We start from the raw sequence: 17,841 nt of genomic DNA, 5'->3' as shown, positions 1-17,841 counted from the left end.
TTTTGAAGCATTTTGTATCTTGGCTTGAGTTGGCATCACAGCAACCCACAGACATAGAATCTAGATAACCTGTCTGAATTGCATTAATGACACTAGCCTTCTTCATCCATCCAACTTGTGAGATCATTTAGGAGATAAATATTTCGTTTTGTAAGATTTGCTTGATGTTATGCTGAATGGATGTACGGAAATTTCATTTGACCACGACGCCATGTTTTCAAATGAAAAATTTTCGTACATCCATTCAGCATAACATCACGCATATCTTACAAAACGAAATATTTATCGACATTGTAACATGAACGTTAATCAAAATCGATAATTAGGAGGAACTAATTTACTGAGCGCATTAGGAACATTTACCTGGGAAAGATACACTGTTACTGGCAATCAAAAACAAGCACAGTTGAAGAAAAGATAATACAGCTTGGCATCAGACACTTCACATATTGTGTAATTGTGATACCAAGAGTTTTCCTGATCAAATGACTGGTATGTTCTGATGAGAAAAACATCCATCCTCATCAATAATGATTGGTCATTGAAACATGAAACTGTCTTGAAATGCCAGACTGCCAGACACCATAATTCATACACGAACAATCACAGGATTTACTTCATCATACAACAAACATGGGACCTGAAACTATTTACTCATCTCCATAGAATTATGAATGGAAAATTTTGGATTTATATATAGATTTATATTAGCAGGCCTCAAAGTTTAATTTTTTACCAAATAGCCATAGGGCTACAAGTATTTTTTTCCAGGTAGCCAGTGGTAAAATTAAGAAGTCAAGCTAATATTGCAGGTAGCCAAAAGAATTTGAAATTATCTTTTATCAAATAACTATTAATATGTACAAGTCATAGCACTAGTCTTGGAATTGTCTATTAGTGGAAACTGTACTTGATTTTGTTACTTGTGACTCGAACAATGATGCAATTTTTGTTACTAGATTATATAGGTAAGGTATAGCCTTGCTTATCCAAAGAGCATTGTCAATTAACATAAAGTACTAATTACATTAATACTTATGTCTTTTGGTTCATTGTTGACTTTAGGAGGAATTATTTGCAAATACAATTAAAGGCAGACTTGTTTTCCAGGATCAGCTGTTATTTATTTTTGTGTCTACAGACGTGTAGCAATAGAATTTAGTCGCCACAAGATATTTTTCAAGGTAGTCATTTGGCTACCTCTGAATTTTAGACAGTAGACAAAATATAATTTAGGTCGCATTGGCGACCATTTTAGTTGCAACTTTGAGGCTTCATTAGATACTATTTGGTGCATTTCAAAACATATCAAGCAATTGTGTAATACAGCTGTATGTTAACTAGACAGTGATACCTCCAACAGGTGAGTAATAATATTGACATGTAATGAGTGAGTGAGTGAGTGAGTGAGTTGGGTTTAACGACGCTTTTAACAGTGTTCCAGTCATATCACGGCGTGTCAGCTTAATGAAGGAGGAAAGCCCAAAGTGATGCAGGTCTCAGACGTTTACCACTTCCGTGAAACCCACGAGCACGGGTATGGTGCTGACAAACCTAAAAACATAATCGGGGAGAACCGGGATTCGAACCCACAATCATAGGTTTCTGGCGAGCACAAGGGACGCAACTCTGCACAGCGAATCGCGGCGCCTTAGACGACTGGGCCACCCGTGCCCCCGACATGTAATGACCTGAAATCCAACTGACTTGCAAAATATACAATCATTCCGACAAACTGTAATCAAGTTATGTAAATTGAAAATATATCAGCCAGACAAAATTGATTTCTTATTTTCAGGTTTTCTTAATCAGTATGTCAAGATCCAGGAGGCTAAAAAATTGAATATTTATAGGTTCGGGTTTATTTTAGGCTATTTTCCTTTAAAAAATCCTCTTGAAATAATATTAGTAAGATAATCAATGTCCTGCCAAGAAACTGAACAAGTGGGAACAGGGTCCTCTTCAGCATAAATAGATGGGGTCATTTTCAAAACTAATCAGGCAGCACTCTGTGAGATCATATGAAGGTTACTGCTGCAGAAACTCCATCCACAAGTAACATCAGTGATACTCAGAATGTTTGCATGACATTTATCTCAGATATGACGTATTGTAGCAACAACATCCGATGTCACATACGTAGCCTCAACAGCCTGTTTGTGATCACTGCCGTTGGCAAGTCTTTTCAAAATACTTGTTCTACAATTAGAATATAGCTTAGTCATTGAATTAGATTTCACATGATTCATACAAAACTGGCATGTTGTAGTATTTTTTCTTAGTTATGGTGCGACCACGTATAGTCATGTAATTTCTCCCCCTTTCCTCGGTCTGTCACCATGGTGACTGTCAGGTGCACCATGGGAAACATTCTTTGATCAATGACATAACAAGTGGTCAGTGATTCAGCAATACCGGGCTCATTTGAACCAAACACATCGTTGGCCTATCAGAACCATGACTACTATATCTGCAAAAATGTGTAATCTTGATTCTGATCGGACCATTTGTGACTTTCAGCCAATGAAAGGTGCTGCTTGTAAATTAAGACACTTGAGGCAATGAAGATCAGAACGTTTACATTCAATAATTGAAGCAGCTGTCCGAGTGAAGTAAAATATTTTTGAGGTAGTCAGTTACTCCCATAATTAAATAAAATAAACCCATCCTCGTGAATGGGCTTGATATCAACTCCCACTGAGCGTACATATTATGCGCCAATCAATGAATTATTGCGAGAATCCTGCTAGGCCACTGCCTTGGCAGTACACTGGATATAAACAAACAGATGTTAATAAGCATGTTTTCATTTAAACAGCATTTGAAATTTGATTTGTTTTATTTACTTTTCAAAATGGTTTCTTTGTAAATCTTGAAAATGAAACGGTCTGACAATAACAACGAATTGAAGACTCCTAAAATATTCACAGTGAAAATCACAGAAGTAAGCCACTGTGTAGGCAAGATCAGTGGAGATCCCAGAGGGGGTGAATAAGGTAAATCATTCACTGTGTGTAGGTGAATTGGTGGAGATCACAGATTGCATGAATGAGGTAAATCATTCACTGTGTGAATAAGGTAAGGGGACAAACAAAAATGATTTTCACCTGATGAAGGAGTAAGCATACACACCGAAACGTTGTATTCCTCGTAATAAAGAAGTTGACATCAATTAATTCTCTTCCTTATATGTTTTACCATTTTTTAACACATATTTCTCAGAATAATTATTTTTCTTTTGTGTTGCAATACAATATAGAATAATTTTGTCTCCCCTGTATTATCGTAAACATTTTTTTTTTTAAATAAGACACATAAAATGTTGTGTCCCTAAGAATACCATTAGTGTATGTAGATATACGGTAATCAGAAGATATCACAGTCATATCACAAATTATTTTGAATAATGCTCTTATCCTAATGACAACTTAAATGTTTTTAATTCCATGGGTGGGACATTCATCTCATATGACGTCAGTTTCTTCTTGATCTTCAATCCGTTCAAGTTGGTTTCAAAGGCACTCACGACATTTACATCTTCAAACAGCTTTACACTTGGAGACTCCTGGAAAATAAGGTGGATCTTATTACATGTTACACGTGCTGAGTTTTACATCTGGCTGTGAGTTGGCTGAGAATATTTTACTGTTTCCACAGCAACACACTGACTTTTATTGTTACATTATACATTTATATCACACAATTATCCAGACATCTCAAATGTGGTTCATATTTGTTCTCTGCATTCCAGTTATCCTTCTCAACACCCTGGAGGGTATATATCACATTCTGACAACAGGCTCTACAAGTATTTTACATCCAGCAGAACACTGAACAGGGCTGACATTTTTAATCCACGGAATAAGTTCTGCATACACCCTCCTGCATATTCTACTTACACTCTCCTGCATATTCTACATACACCTACCTGCATATTCTACATACACCTACCTGCATATTCTACATACACCTACCTGCACATTCTACATACACCTACCTGCACATTCTACATACACCTACCTGCATATTCTACATTCACCAACCTGCACATTCTACGTACACCTACCTGCACATTCTACATACACCTACCTGCACATTCTACGTACACCTACCTGCACATTCTACATACACCTACCTGCACATTCTACATACACCTACCTGCATATTCTACATTCACCAACCTGCACATTCTACGTACACCTACCTGCATATTCTACATACACCTACCTGCACATTCTACATACACCTACCTGCACATTCTACATACACCTACCTGCATATTCTACATACACCTACCTGCACATTCTACATACACCTACCTGCATATTCTACATACACCTACCTGCATATTCTACATTCACCAACCTGCACATTCTACGTACACCTACCTGCACATTCTACATACACCTACCTGCACATTCTACATACACCTACCTGCACATTCTACATACACCTACCTGCATATTCTACATTCACCAACCTGCACATTCTACGTACACCTACCTGCACATTCTACGTACACCTACCTGCACATTCTACGTACACCTACCTGCACATTCTACGTACACCTACCTGCACATTCTACGTACACCTACCTGCACATTCTACATACACCCACCTGCATATTCTACTTACACTCTCCTGCATATTCTACATTCACCAACCTGCATACTCTACATTCACCTACCTGCACATTCTACGTACATCCACCTGCATATTCTACACACACCCAGCTGCATAACCTACAATACATCCACCGGCATATTCTACATACATCCACCTGCATATTCTAGACACAATCACCTGCATATTCTACATTCACCAACCTGCACATTCTACATACACAAACCTGCACATTCTACGTACACCCACCTGCAGATTCTACATACACCCAGATGCAAATTCTACACACACCCAGCTGCATATTCTCCAATACATCCACCTGCATATTCTACATACACCCAACTGCATATTCTACACACACCCAGATGCATAACCTACAATACATCCACCTGCATATTCTACATACACCCACCTGCATGGTCTACATACATCCACCGGCATATTCTACATACATCCACCTGCATATTCTAGACACAGTCACCTGCATATTCTACATTTACCAACCTGCACATTCTACGTACACCTACCTGCATATTCTACATACACCCGCTTGCATATTCTACATACACCCAGCTGCATACCTACAATACATCCACTTGTATATTCTGCATACACCCAACTGCATATTCTACATACACCAACCTGCACATTCTGCTTACACCCACCTGCATATTCTAGACACAATCACCTGCATATGTTACATACATCCACCTGCATATTCTGCATACATTCACCGGCACATTCTACACACCCACCTGCATATTCTATATACATCCACCTGCATATTCTACATACACCCACCTGCATATTCTACATCACCTGCATATTCTACATACACCCACCTGCATATTCTACACCCACCTGCATATTCTACAATCACCTGCATATTCTACATCACCTGCATATTCTACACTCACCTGCATATTCTACATCACCTGCATATTCTACATTCACCAGCATATTCTACATCACCTGCATATTCTACATCACCTGCATAATCTACATTACCTGCATATTCCACATACACCCACCTGCATATTCTACACTCACCTGCATATTCTACACTCACCTGCACATTCTACATCACCTGCATATTCTACACTCACCTGAATAGTCTGCTCATCTTCCAGTGTCTCAGTGACATCACAGTCCAGCCCAGCCTGGTGGACTATAAGCAAGCTTGTCACTGCCACAGTGTCATTCACCCTCAGTGTACGCAGGTTGACCAGCCCCAGGGCGGGAGGTAGAGGTTGCCGGACCAGAGACAGCTGGGACAGGTACCTGGTACCCAGAGCATCTCCCCCTGTGTTGACCACGCCCACTGACAGGGGGTGGAGGAGCGACTGGGACAACAGGTGGCTGGTGGCGGAGGGGAAGCAGGCAGGCACTGGTGGCTGGAACAAAGAAAATGTATATTTAGAAATTTGGAGAATAATCAATGAGGTACAAAAACTGCAGTGTATTATCGTGTGTGAATGACTATTGTTTTATGCCATTTTAGCAATATTCAAATAATATCACTGCAGGTAGACTAACATCTTGTCTCTGAAATGAACATTTCGTACAGATAAAAAATTGGTTGTTAAATTATCTTAACAAAAATTAATATCAAGGAGCCCAGAGCCTCTATGACAAACTTGATATCGAAAAATATGTTCAAATTGAACTTCTGGAAGAAAATGATATGCTCACACTATTCTGGGGCTCATAAACATACAATCTTGAATAATGAACCAGTTTACATGGTAAAACATATCATTGATATTCTGTGAATATGTCTTAAATTTCAGAAACGTATTAGATTTACCCCAAATTAATCTGTCATATCGTAATAGTGCTCACTTGTGTACATAGTAAATGACAAAAATATATGTGTGTGTATGTGTGTGTATGTGTATGTATTTTATATGTCAATAATGCAGCCATCTATACAAATACTAGCACAATGCATTAGCTCTGAGAATATCAGAGATTTTGTAAATCTTCGGATGTAACTTCTAGAGGAAATAAATTCATTCATTCATTCATTCATTCATTCATTCATTCATTCATTCATTCATTCATTCATTCATTCATTCATTCATTCATTCATGCAGCCAAGTCCCCAGCCAGTACTAGCGGTGTTACAACTGATCACAGTGTCAATGTCACCAGTTTGTCAAAACATATTCCTGCCATGATAATGCTGTCCGTAAATATTCTTATAGACATAAATATTTGATTACTGATCAACTTGCATTGTGTCTTGTACAATCTACATGTATATGTACCGTTGTATAGCTGTGTCAATGGTGTTTTCACAGTTGATCTGTGTACTTTGGTAAACCTGACATATGGAGAGACATCCTCATCAGTGTGATAATCAGTTGATAACATTATAAACAATTATAAAGAGAATGGTACAGCATCCATTTCTGATAAAACTTCACTTGATCACTTTTCGTATAACACCTGTTCTTCTCAACACAGTATCTATCCTGAAGAACACTTTTGAAATGTATCAAGCTTAGAGTGGTGTTAGAAACATTGCAATTGTAAATGTAAAATTTTGCCATTAACAATATCAGGTCAAAGGTTTCATCTGAAACAAAATTCTCTTTGAGGCCAAAAATAACGAGCTCAAGGCTGGGTTAAAATTGCATAAATGGTACACTTCTCTTGTAATACAGTACTTGGCTAGTGAACAATCCCGATTGATCAATGTACACATGACTTATTTATTCGTGTATAATACATATGTTATATGCATTCTTATTTATGGGAAATTAAATTCTGGAAAAAATATATCTGTCGTATATAAACATTTCAGGCTGTCAGCATAAACCACGAAATTTACAATCTTTCAACTCTGTTGTTTTTCACCAAACTAATATTCTAATAAGAGCCCCCTATTTCTAACTTTGAGAGCGCCCTGGGCGCTTATTATGTCAAATACTGTAGGTCTAAAAAAAAAATTTCCAGAATGTTGAGACACAAGTACAGTCCCAAAACAGACAAGGAATTGTTTCTCAGGCCTCAAAGTTGCGACTAAAACTGTCGCCAATGCAGCCTAAATTTCAATTTGTCCAATGTCTAAAATTCAGAGGTAGCCAAATGACTACCATGAAAAATATCTTGTGGCATCTAAATTCTGTTGCTACACATATGTAGACAAAAATAAATAACAGTTGATCTTGGAAAACTCATCTGCTAATAATTCCTCCTTAAGTCGACAATGAACCGAAATACATATATATCAATTTAATTAGCATTTTATTTTAGTTGACAATGCTCATCGGATAAACAAGGATATACCTATATAATCTAGTAACATAAATTGCATCATTGCATCAAAAATCAAGTACAGTTTCCACTAATATACAATTCCAAGACTAGTGCTATGACATGTACATATAATAGTTATTTGATAAAAGATAATTTCAAATGCTTTTGGCTACCTACACTATGGTATCATACAGGCTATTAAAAATGATTTCAAACCACTTGGCATTGAGAATGTTATACTTTCTCACATTGTGATGATAACCGTAATATTTTAGGCATGTAAATTTGTCAAAAAATATGACAAAAATCATAACTTGGGGGAGGACAAGCATGATTAAAATCATCTGCATGTCTGTGTACTGTGGTTTTACCATCTCCCGAGGCAAAGGAGTTAACTGACTGTAAAAGTCCAGTTTCCACCCTTGCCAAATTAGGTTGCAATTTCTGGGTTCATCAGTGGCTATTACGAGTTATGTCAGTTCTATGTCCCTCCTATTGACCAATCGGATTCCACCTCTCAAAACACTTGCATTTGATTCAAACAAAATAGCGACGCCCAGTCAAGACAATCTGATCGATAATCAAGATTCTTTTTTGTAATAAGGTTGGTCTTACCTCGTGAAGTACATCAAATCTCTTAACCACCTTGATTAAAAACATGAAAACATCTGTCGACGCCCATTTAACGGTACACATGCTCTGCAAATCCAATAGAACGAAATCTGCAGGGCAGCCTCCATGTTGTTTATGAACCGAATGTTGATTTTGTTCTGCGATTTTGATTGGACTCGTTAGTCCAGCCAAAACATATCTCCATAATACCAGCCTAGTTCAGCAAGGGTGGAAACTGACTTTTATAGTCAGTTAACTCCCTTGCCTCGGGAAGATGTGGTTTTACCTGTCCACAATGTAACTATTGCTCCCCTACTTACCCCTGCGTCCAGCTTAGTGCGTGACTTCTCCAGCATCAGGACAAAGTGACTGGGGGTGGGCATGTTGTTCTTGACCCCCTCATTCAGTCCACGCCAGTCCCCCTGCATTAGGCGTCGGTCTAACACCACCTCCAGCCACCCTGACAGGGAGAGAAACCAGGGGGTCAATATGTGGCAGCTCTCTGTTATGTTATTGACTTACAACAGTTCTGTGCGTAAGTCAAGGCAGTTCATGTGTAGGTCACTGTCGGACATTCTTTGTGGAAGCCTAGCTGGCTGTGTGAGTTAGATCGCTGACTTTGTGTGCTGACGATTAGGTGCCTCACTCTGGCAGTGTGGGTTCCAATCTCAGATGGGACTCAACCCCCCAAAAAGTATGAGAATCTGTACTTTACTCAGAAAGTGTTATCCCAAATATATCATCTATTACATTTGACCACTTTCTAAATGGCATTGTCTGTTTGTTGGTCACTACAGTTTTGTGAAAAGTCAAATGAAACATTTTATTATCTTAATATATCCAAGGGCGGATAAACCATCTGTTTTCTCCCTAAATGTAGTCATATTACACAAACAAACAAACACTATCCCCTGCCATGGGGCACATTAGAATTTTGTTTGTTCATAGTAGTGAATATAAACAATAAACAAGAGTCATCGGAAGATGACATATCTCCCAGACGTGGCATGTCGGTAAACTGTGTGTACTGTGAAAGATATAGTTAATGTACATGTTGTATGACAACTAGTTTCATTATATGTCAGGGGCTACAAATTAAACAGATTAAAATCTATAAATAACAAACTAAATAAATAACTAGAAAATATGCTCTGGACAAGAGCAGTACCCTCATATTTCCTAAGTTCATCATATTTCCATGGAAACGAGAAAAATATAAAATTCTAAAAATCTCTAAATAGCAAAAGGCACTTCTACTGAGCCTGATTGTTAAGTGTAAAAAGCTTTGAGAAGCTAGGTTCTACGGTTTAGAAAATATGCTCTGGACAAGAGAAGTACCCTCATATTTCCTAAGTTCATAATATTTCCATGGAAACGGCAAAAATATAAAATTCGAAAAATCTCTAAATAGCAAAAGGCACTTCTACTGAGCCTGATTGTTAAGTGTACCAAATTTTGGGAAGCTAGGTTGTATGGTTTAGGAAATATGCTCTGGACAAGAGCACTACCCTCAAATTCCCTAAGTTCATCATATTTCAATGGAAACGACAAAAATAAAAAATTCTAAAAATCTCTACATAGCAAAAGGCACTACTACTAAGCCTGATTGGTAAGTGTACCAAGTTTTGTGAAGCTAGGTTCTACGGTTTAGGAAATATGCTCCGGACAAACAATGATTACAAACGGATAGACAGACGGACGGACATACTGATGGCTATATCCCCCCGTCATTATATGTCGGGGGGATAAAAAAAGAGTCCTATAAAACCTTAAGAAGAGACAGGCACTAGGGTCACTTTCAGTCATCTGAATAAAATGATTAAATGTGAAATGAATACACAAAAATACACACGGATAAGCTAACTTCAATTGTTTCTGAGAAAAAGTGTCCCAATAGCAGACACTATGCACTTTGTAAAGTAACATGGATCAAGGGCAGTAACTGTGTACGTCTCAAAACCTGAAAACAGCAAGGGTAGTTACTCTCATAAAAAATTTTTTACAAGGGTAGACGCAAAAAAGTTAACAGCCACATCACCATCTCATCCTACTGGGTACTCATTCCCGGTGAAGTGAACAGAGGCACATTTTGAACAAAGTCACGTGCCTAAGGAGATGCCACACGTGTTACATCTGCTTCAGTGTGGGGCAGGGCCAAAGCCCTAGAAACTCTCAGGAGTCTAGGTGCCCAATGCGGTCACCCATCCAACTATTCTCCATGACCGGCGATACTTAACACCACCTGATTTGTGCCCTGTGCGCTTTCCAAAAATATCCACCTCTTTATGATTCCAACCTGATACGTACATAAAAAGCCGCATGATCGAAAAAATGTTTAAATATTTGAAGGCAAGTGTTTTAGGAAGTGAAATGTGTTGCAGTTTTCGTGGCATTACCGTTTATGTACAGGATGGCAGTGTTGCTAGTGCGATATGTTTAAATTGGGAATCTATTTGAATAATATTATGGGACAGTAAGTAGCTATTTGTAGAGACAAGTTGGTCTATGTGTTACGTGGCTAAAGGTTGATCAAGCCTGTGTCTCGGTGAATGTGTTTCTTACCTGGCTCCAAGTTGGCCACCCCGTGCGTCTCCGCGGTCAGGAGGGTGAGGCGGGAACCTAAGCTGTCCTCAATGTAGGCCGCTGTGCTCAGAGGGTGGAAGTTGCCCTGCATTGTCAGCTTCGATTGATACTGCTTCCTGTGCATCTGGAACAACAAGGAGCGTTTCGGTGTCAAACTATGATACTGAGTAACGGAATATGTTCAACACTTCAGACAGCAATAATGCAGCCATTAATGCAGCCTGCAGATAATTGAGTCTGAACCAGGTAAATCAGTGATTAAAAGCATGAGCAAACAATGTAGGCACTAATACACAGTCTAACCATCTGACATATTTCAGACGATTCCCAAAACAAGCATAGGTTACATGGGACCTATGCTTCACCAAAATATCGATCGATCAAATGCAGCCAATGTTTGTTTGTTTGTAAGTTCTTTAACGCCGCACTCAGCAATAATCCAGCTATATGACGGGGGTCTGTAAATAATCAAGTCAGGACCAGACAATCCAGTGATTGACATCATGAGCATCGATCTCCGCAATTGGGATACGATGACATGCATCAACCAAGTCAGCGAGCCTGGCCACCCAGTCCCGTCAGTCGCCTCTTGTGACAAGCATGCGTTTCTGAAGATCAGTTCTAACCCGGATCTTCACAGGTAAATGCAGCCAATGATGCAGGTTGTAGCATTAATGTTCATTTATCTGACGCCCCAATATTCATAACCAGCCTTTGAATCTTTAGAGCATGGCACATAAAGAGACCCCTGGTTAAGATTCAGCACATTACTTGTGCTTGTGTGTACCATCCAAGACCTGGCATCACTTCAGGCTGTCCGCCCACATCAAGCTGATATGCCTGGGGGCGGAGTGGGCGGAGTTGGCAAGCATTCGAAAGCGCCAGCCTTGCTAGCAGACCCCTGGTGCTGAGATTGTATCCCGCTAGTGACCGGGTTGTTATTCAGCCTTGGGACCGACAATGTTTACAGGTCCTTACAGTGTTGTCGCTACCACTAGTGTACAGTACATACACCCTTTGGACTCAAAAGAACCCACCCGTCCAATGGTAGATGACCAGATGGTGGGAACATGAATACATATAGACACCCGAAACCCAAGTGTCAAAACTTGTACCGTCACCCGGGGCAAGTGATTTAGTTCGAATGTGCCTCTGTTCACCAAGCAGGGAATGGGTGCCTGATTTTTTTAGGTGGATGTCAAAACCTTCTAGCGCCCCTGGGCAGCTTGGGTTGTATACTCTCCAGGGAGTTGAGAATGATAACTGGAATGCGAATGGATCCACTGGTCGGGGAAAAATAAAACAAATTTGAGCAGATACTAGTACCTGGATAAGTGCGGTATATAAATGTATAGTTTAATTTTTGAAAAATTAATTTAACATGCTGTTACATAACTGAAATACTGTTCAAAGCAATCTTAACACAAAGGGAAAGGGAAGTAATAAGGGCAACATATAAACAGGGGAGGTAACCTGTGCTGAATGTTTTTGCCTTCCAGCAAATCCCAAGTAGGGAGGTGTGTGAGAACATGACTGACCTGGAAGCCATTGAGGTCGGTGCAGATGGAGTGTTCTCTGTTGTAGATGCTGGAGTCCAGTCTCATCACAAGCTCCTTGTTGTCCCAGCGATCACTGTTCAAGTTCACCAGGTTCTCAAGGTGAAGGCCAGCAACAGCTGAACCTGAGACACACAGTTAGTGAGTGAATGTTGTTTTGTGCCACAATCACTAATATCTCAGTTTGATTTGTTTGTTTGTTTGTTGTTTAACGCCACACTCAGCAATATTCCAGCTATATGACAGCGGTCTGTAAAATAATCAAGTCTGGACCAGGTATCCAGTGATTGACATCATGAGCATCGATCCACGCAATTGGGATCGATGACATGCATCAACCAAGTCAGTGAGCCTGATCCCGTTAGTCGCCTTTTACGACAAGCATAGTCGCCTTTTACGGCAAGTATGGGTTGCTGAAGACCTATTCTACCCCGGAATCTTCACGGGTCTCTTAGTTTGAAACTGTACATAGGTGTCTAGGGCAAGCAAACCAGTGCTTGATATCATGAGCAGAAATCCATTCTGTCAGGGTAGTCCCACTTACTCAGCCAGGTTCATATTGTAACCGGGGCGGTCGGGTAGCCTAGTGGTTTAAGCGTTCGCTCGTCACGCCGAAGACCCGGGTTCGATTCCCGACATGGGTACAATGTGTGAAGCCCATTTCTGGTGTCCCCCCGCCGTGATATTGCTGGAATATTGCTAAAAGCTCACTCACTCATACTGTAACCATCACCTTGTTATTGTGGCCTGTACTTCCAACAAGTATAGGTTCTTTGGGAGCTATTCTGCTCTGGAATCATGACAGGGTTCAGACATATTGATATATCGCCATTATTGCAACCTTGCCACGCATTTTGGAATGAAGTATTATCTCAAAATTTGTTACATGCAGTGATTGTGTTACCAATGTTGCTCCTCCAACCTTCGAGTTTATAGCAGAGTGAAGTATTCCTGGCACAGACATCACCTGACCGTCCACCATCTTGGGGGAACTAGGATACTATGTCCTACCTTCTACTTTATACACTGTAGCAGAGTGAAGTATTCCTGGCACAGACATCACCTGACCGTCCACCATCTTGGGGGAACTAGGATACTATGTCCTACCTTCTACTTTATACACTGTAGCAGAGTGAAGTATTCCTGGCACAGACATCACCTGACCGTCCACCATCTTGGGGGAACTAGGATACTATGTCCTACCTTCTACTTTATACACTGTAGCAGAGTGAAGTATTCCTGGCACAGACATCACCTGACCATCCACCATCTTGGGGGAACTAGGATACTATGTCCTACCTTCTACTTTATACACTGTAGCAGAGTGAAGTATTCCTGGCACAGACATCACCTGACCATCCACCATCTTGGGGGAACTAGGATACTATGTCCTACCTTCTACTTTATACACTGTAGCAGAGTGAAGTATTCCTGGCACAGACATCACCGGACCGTCCACCATCTTGGGGGAACTAGGATACTATGTCTTACCTTCTACTTTATACAATGTAGCAGAGTGAAGTATTCCTGGCACAGACATCACCGGACCGTCCACCATCTTGGGGGAACTAGGATACTATGTCTTACCTTCTACTTTATACAATGTAGCAGAGTGAAGTATTCCTGGCACTGAGGTGTACACAGCAGACATTACCGGACCATCCACCATTATCATCTCAGGGTACTCGATGTCCAACTCCTAAAGTTAATTAGTTTAGTTTTTTTAAATAATCTCATCTCAATTCCACTAAAAGCTTTCATATTCAACTCTTAGTTTTATAAGGGTGTTAACAGCCTTATGTTTCTCTTTCAGAACAAACACATTGGTCACATAATGTCTTACAAGTTGTCACTAACTTGCAAATGAAACTTTTGATGACCACCAGGGCCCCGTTCCACAAAGCCATCGTAGTGCTAAGATGATCGTAACTCCCATACCTTAACATAGACTTACGTCAGTCGTAGCACTAAGATGGCTTTGTGGAATGGGCCACAGGACTGTTTTGCAAGGGCCGGTTCAAATGTAATCAAGGGTTTTTCATAAGATATGTTTGTGTTGTGGGATGATATACTGTTTTCCTTGTGCAGATTTTAAGATTTTCAACTCATGGGGTACACTAGCTGTTTTTATTGTGTTACCCATGAGAAAATTTTAGTAACAACACTTACTGTTGCTGGTCCATTGGGCTGGAATGTGTAGGCTCCACTCTTGTCCTTGAACCAGGAGCCTGTGTCATATGTCATCATCTTCAGCTGCACCTCATACATCCAGTCATCTACCTTCCTGTGTACATGCTGAAAACAGTGGAGCAGACATCATACACACATCCAGTCATCTACCTTCCTGTGTACATGCTGAAAACAGTGGAGCAGACGTCACACACACATCCAGTCATCTACCTTCCTGTGTACATGCTGAAAACAGTGGAGCAGACGTCACACACACATCCAGTCATCTACCTTCCTGTGTACATGCTGAAAACAGTGGAGCAGACGTCACACACACATCCAGTCATCTACCTTCCTGTGTACATGCTGAAAACAGTGGAGCAGACGTCACACACACATTCAGTCATCTACCTTCCTGTGTACATGCTGAAAACAGTGGAGCAGACGTCACACACACATCCAGTCATCTACCTTCCTGTGTACATGCTGAAAACAGTGGAGCAGACATCATACACACATCCAGTCATCTACCTTCCTGTGTACATGCTGAAAACAGTGGAGCAGACGTCACACATACATCCAGTCATCTACCTTCCTGTGTACATGCTGAAAACAGTGGACCAGATGTCACACATACATCCAGTCATCTACCTTCCTGTGTACATGCTGAAAACAGTGGACCAGATTTCACACATACATCCAGTCATCTACCTTCCTGTGTACATGCTGAAAACAGTGGACCAGATGTCACACATACATCCAGTCATCTACCTTCCTGTGTACATGCTGAAAACAGTGGACCAGACGTTACACACACATTCAGTTATCTACCTTCCTGTGTACATGCTGAAAACAGTGGAGCAGACGTCACACACACATTCAGTCATCTACCTTCCTGTGTACATGCTGAAAACAGTGGAGCTGACGTTACACACACATTCAGTCATCTACCTTCCTGTGTACATGCTGAAAACAGTGGAGCAGACGTCACACACACATCCAGTCATCTACCTTCCTGTGTACATGCTGAAAACAGTGGAGCAGACGTTACACACACATTCAGTCATCTACCTTCCTGTGTACATGCTGAAAACAGTGGAGCAGACGTTACACACACATCCAGTCATCTACCTTCCTGTGTACATGCTGAAAACAGTGGAGCAGACGTTACACACACATCCAGTCATCTACCTTCCTGTGTACATGCTGAAAACAGTGGAGCAGACGTTACACACACATCCAGTCATCTACCTTCCTGTGTACATGCTGAAAACAGTGGAGCAGACGTCACACATACATCCAGTCATCTACCTTCCTGTGTACATGCTGAAAACAGTGGAGCAGACGTTACACACACATCCAGTCATCTACCTTCCTGTGTACATGCTGAAAACAGTGGAGCAGACATCACACACACATCCAGTCATCTACCTTCCTGTGTACATGCTGAAAACAGTGGAGCAGACGTCACACATACATCCAGTCATCTACCTTCCTGTGTACATGCTGAAAACAGTGGAGCAGACGTCACACATACATCCAGTCATCTACCTTCCTGTGTACATGCTGAAAACAGTGGAGCAGACGTCACACATACATCCAGTCATCTACCTTCCTGTGTACATGCTGAAAACAGTGGACCAGACGTTACACACACATTCAGGCATCTACCTTCCTGTGTATATGCTAAAAACAGTGGAGCAGACGTCACACACACATCCAGTCAACTACCTTCCTGTGTACATGCTGAAAACAGTGGAGCAGACGTCACACACACATTCAGTCATCTACCTTCCTGTGTACATGCTGAAAACAGTGGAGCAGACGTTACACACACATTCAGTCATCTACCTTCCTGTGCACATGCTGAAAACAGTGGAGCAGACGTCACACATACATTCAGTCATCTACCTTTCACGATCAACACTGAAATATGGGCAAAGACTCATTAAAGCATCTTTCACAATCTGCACTCAGCAAATGTGTCTGACTAACCTCAAGGAAGCCAGTGCATGGAGAGAAAGACACTCGGTAGTAGCCGTTGTCCAGCTCAAGCACTCTTGGCTGCTGACCAGTGCTGACGCGGAACCGAGATCTGGGCAAATATAAAGCAAACATATAATAACACTGCTTCAGTTTTGAAGAAGCTAAGTGATCCTTCCCATGTTTAGGAGAAGGTTTTCTGTCTCTGACAATCTGTGAGTGGGATTTGTTTTGTGATGTACTCAACTACACTTAATCTTTATCTTGCTGGCCTGCAAATAATTTAATCTTTATTATAATATTGGTTTTTGTTTGTTGTTTAAGGTCGCACTCACCAATATTTCAGCTATATGACGGCAGTCTGTAAATCATCAAGTCTGAACCAGACAATCCAGTGACTGACATCATGAGCATCAATCCACGCAATTGGGATACAATGACATGAATCAACCAAGTCAGCGAGCCTGACCACCCGATCCCGTTAGTCGCCTCTTACGACAAGCATGAGGTACTGGGGTTGTATTTCATCTCAGGGTGAGTGAGTGAATGTAGCTGAATGATGCAGTCAGCAAAATTCCAGCTATTTCACAGCAGCCATTCAAAACAGAGGTTGATATTATGTGCTCGATGAAATGCAGTTAACTGAGCCTGAACGTACAACAGACTTCCTGCACTTCTTACCACAAGCATAGGTTTTTTGTTTTGTTTGTTGTTTAACGCCACCTGATCCTGTTAGTCGCCTCTTACAACAAGCATAGTCACTTTCCACAGCAAGCATGGGTTGCTGAAGACCTATTGTACCCCAAATCTTCACGGGTCACAAGCACCAACTGACTCTCACCCAAAATCTCTACTCCATAATAGACTCTTGTAAGTGAGTTTTATGTTTCAGCATAACCGGGCAGACCTGAACATTTAGATTTTTCCCAGGAAATAACAGTCAATAACAGGAAGATCAGCTTATACCCATGTACCAGCCTTAAAAATCATGCTAGCCCGAGACTACTACATTTTGCTGAGGACATCCAATGATGTAAGTTTTCATTGACTG

At 40.7% G+C, this 17,841-nt stretch overlaps 1 protein-coding gene across 1 annotated transcript in view; it reads right to left on the bottom strand.

Moving 5' to 3' along the window:
- Positions 1 to 242: 242 nt before the first annotated feature.
- Positions 243 to 17,841, bottom strand: part of LOC139443932 (alpha-mannosidase 2-like) — a 38,972-nt gene continuing 21,373 nt past the window's right edge. The window contains exons 16-23 of the mRNA XM_071224819.1: positions 16,803 to 16,902; positions 14,808 to 14,933; positions 14,226 to 14,337; positions 12,621 to 12,763; positions 11,062 to 11,206; positions 8,820 to 8,959; positions 5,730 to 6,017; positions 243 to 3,565 (exon numbers count right to left, since the gene is read on the bottom strand). Coding sequence (XP_071080920.1) covers positions 3,413 to 3,565; positions 5,730 to 6,017; positions 8,820 to 8,959; positions 11,062 to 11,206; positions 12,621 to 12,763; positions 14,226 to 14,337; positions 14,808 to 14,933; positions 16,803 to 16,902 — 1,207 coding nt within the window. The 3' untranslated portion in view covers positions 243 to 3,412. The remainder of the gene's footprint in view (positions 3,566 to 5,729; positions 6,018 to 8,819; positions 8,960 to 11,061; positions 11,207 to 12,620; positions 12,764 to 14,225; positions 14,338 to 14,807; positions 14,934 to 16,802; positions 16,903 to 17,841) is intronic.

The sequence above is a fragment of the Haliotis cracherodii genome, unplaced genomic scaffold, assembly GCF_022045235.1.
Source record: "Haliotis cracherodii isolate W230 unplaced genomic scaffold, xgHalCrac1.p SCAF_5, whole genome shotgun sequence".
Lineage (NCBI taxonomy): Eukaryota > Metazoa > Mollusca > Gastropoda > Lepetellida > Haliotidae > Haliotis > Haliotis cracherodii.
This window is presented reverse-complemented; position numbering and strand designations above follow the sequence as displayed.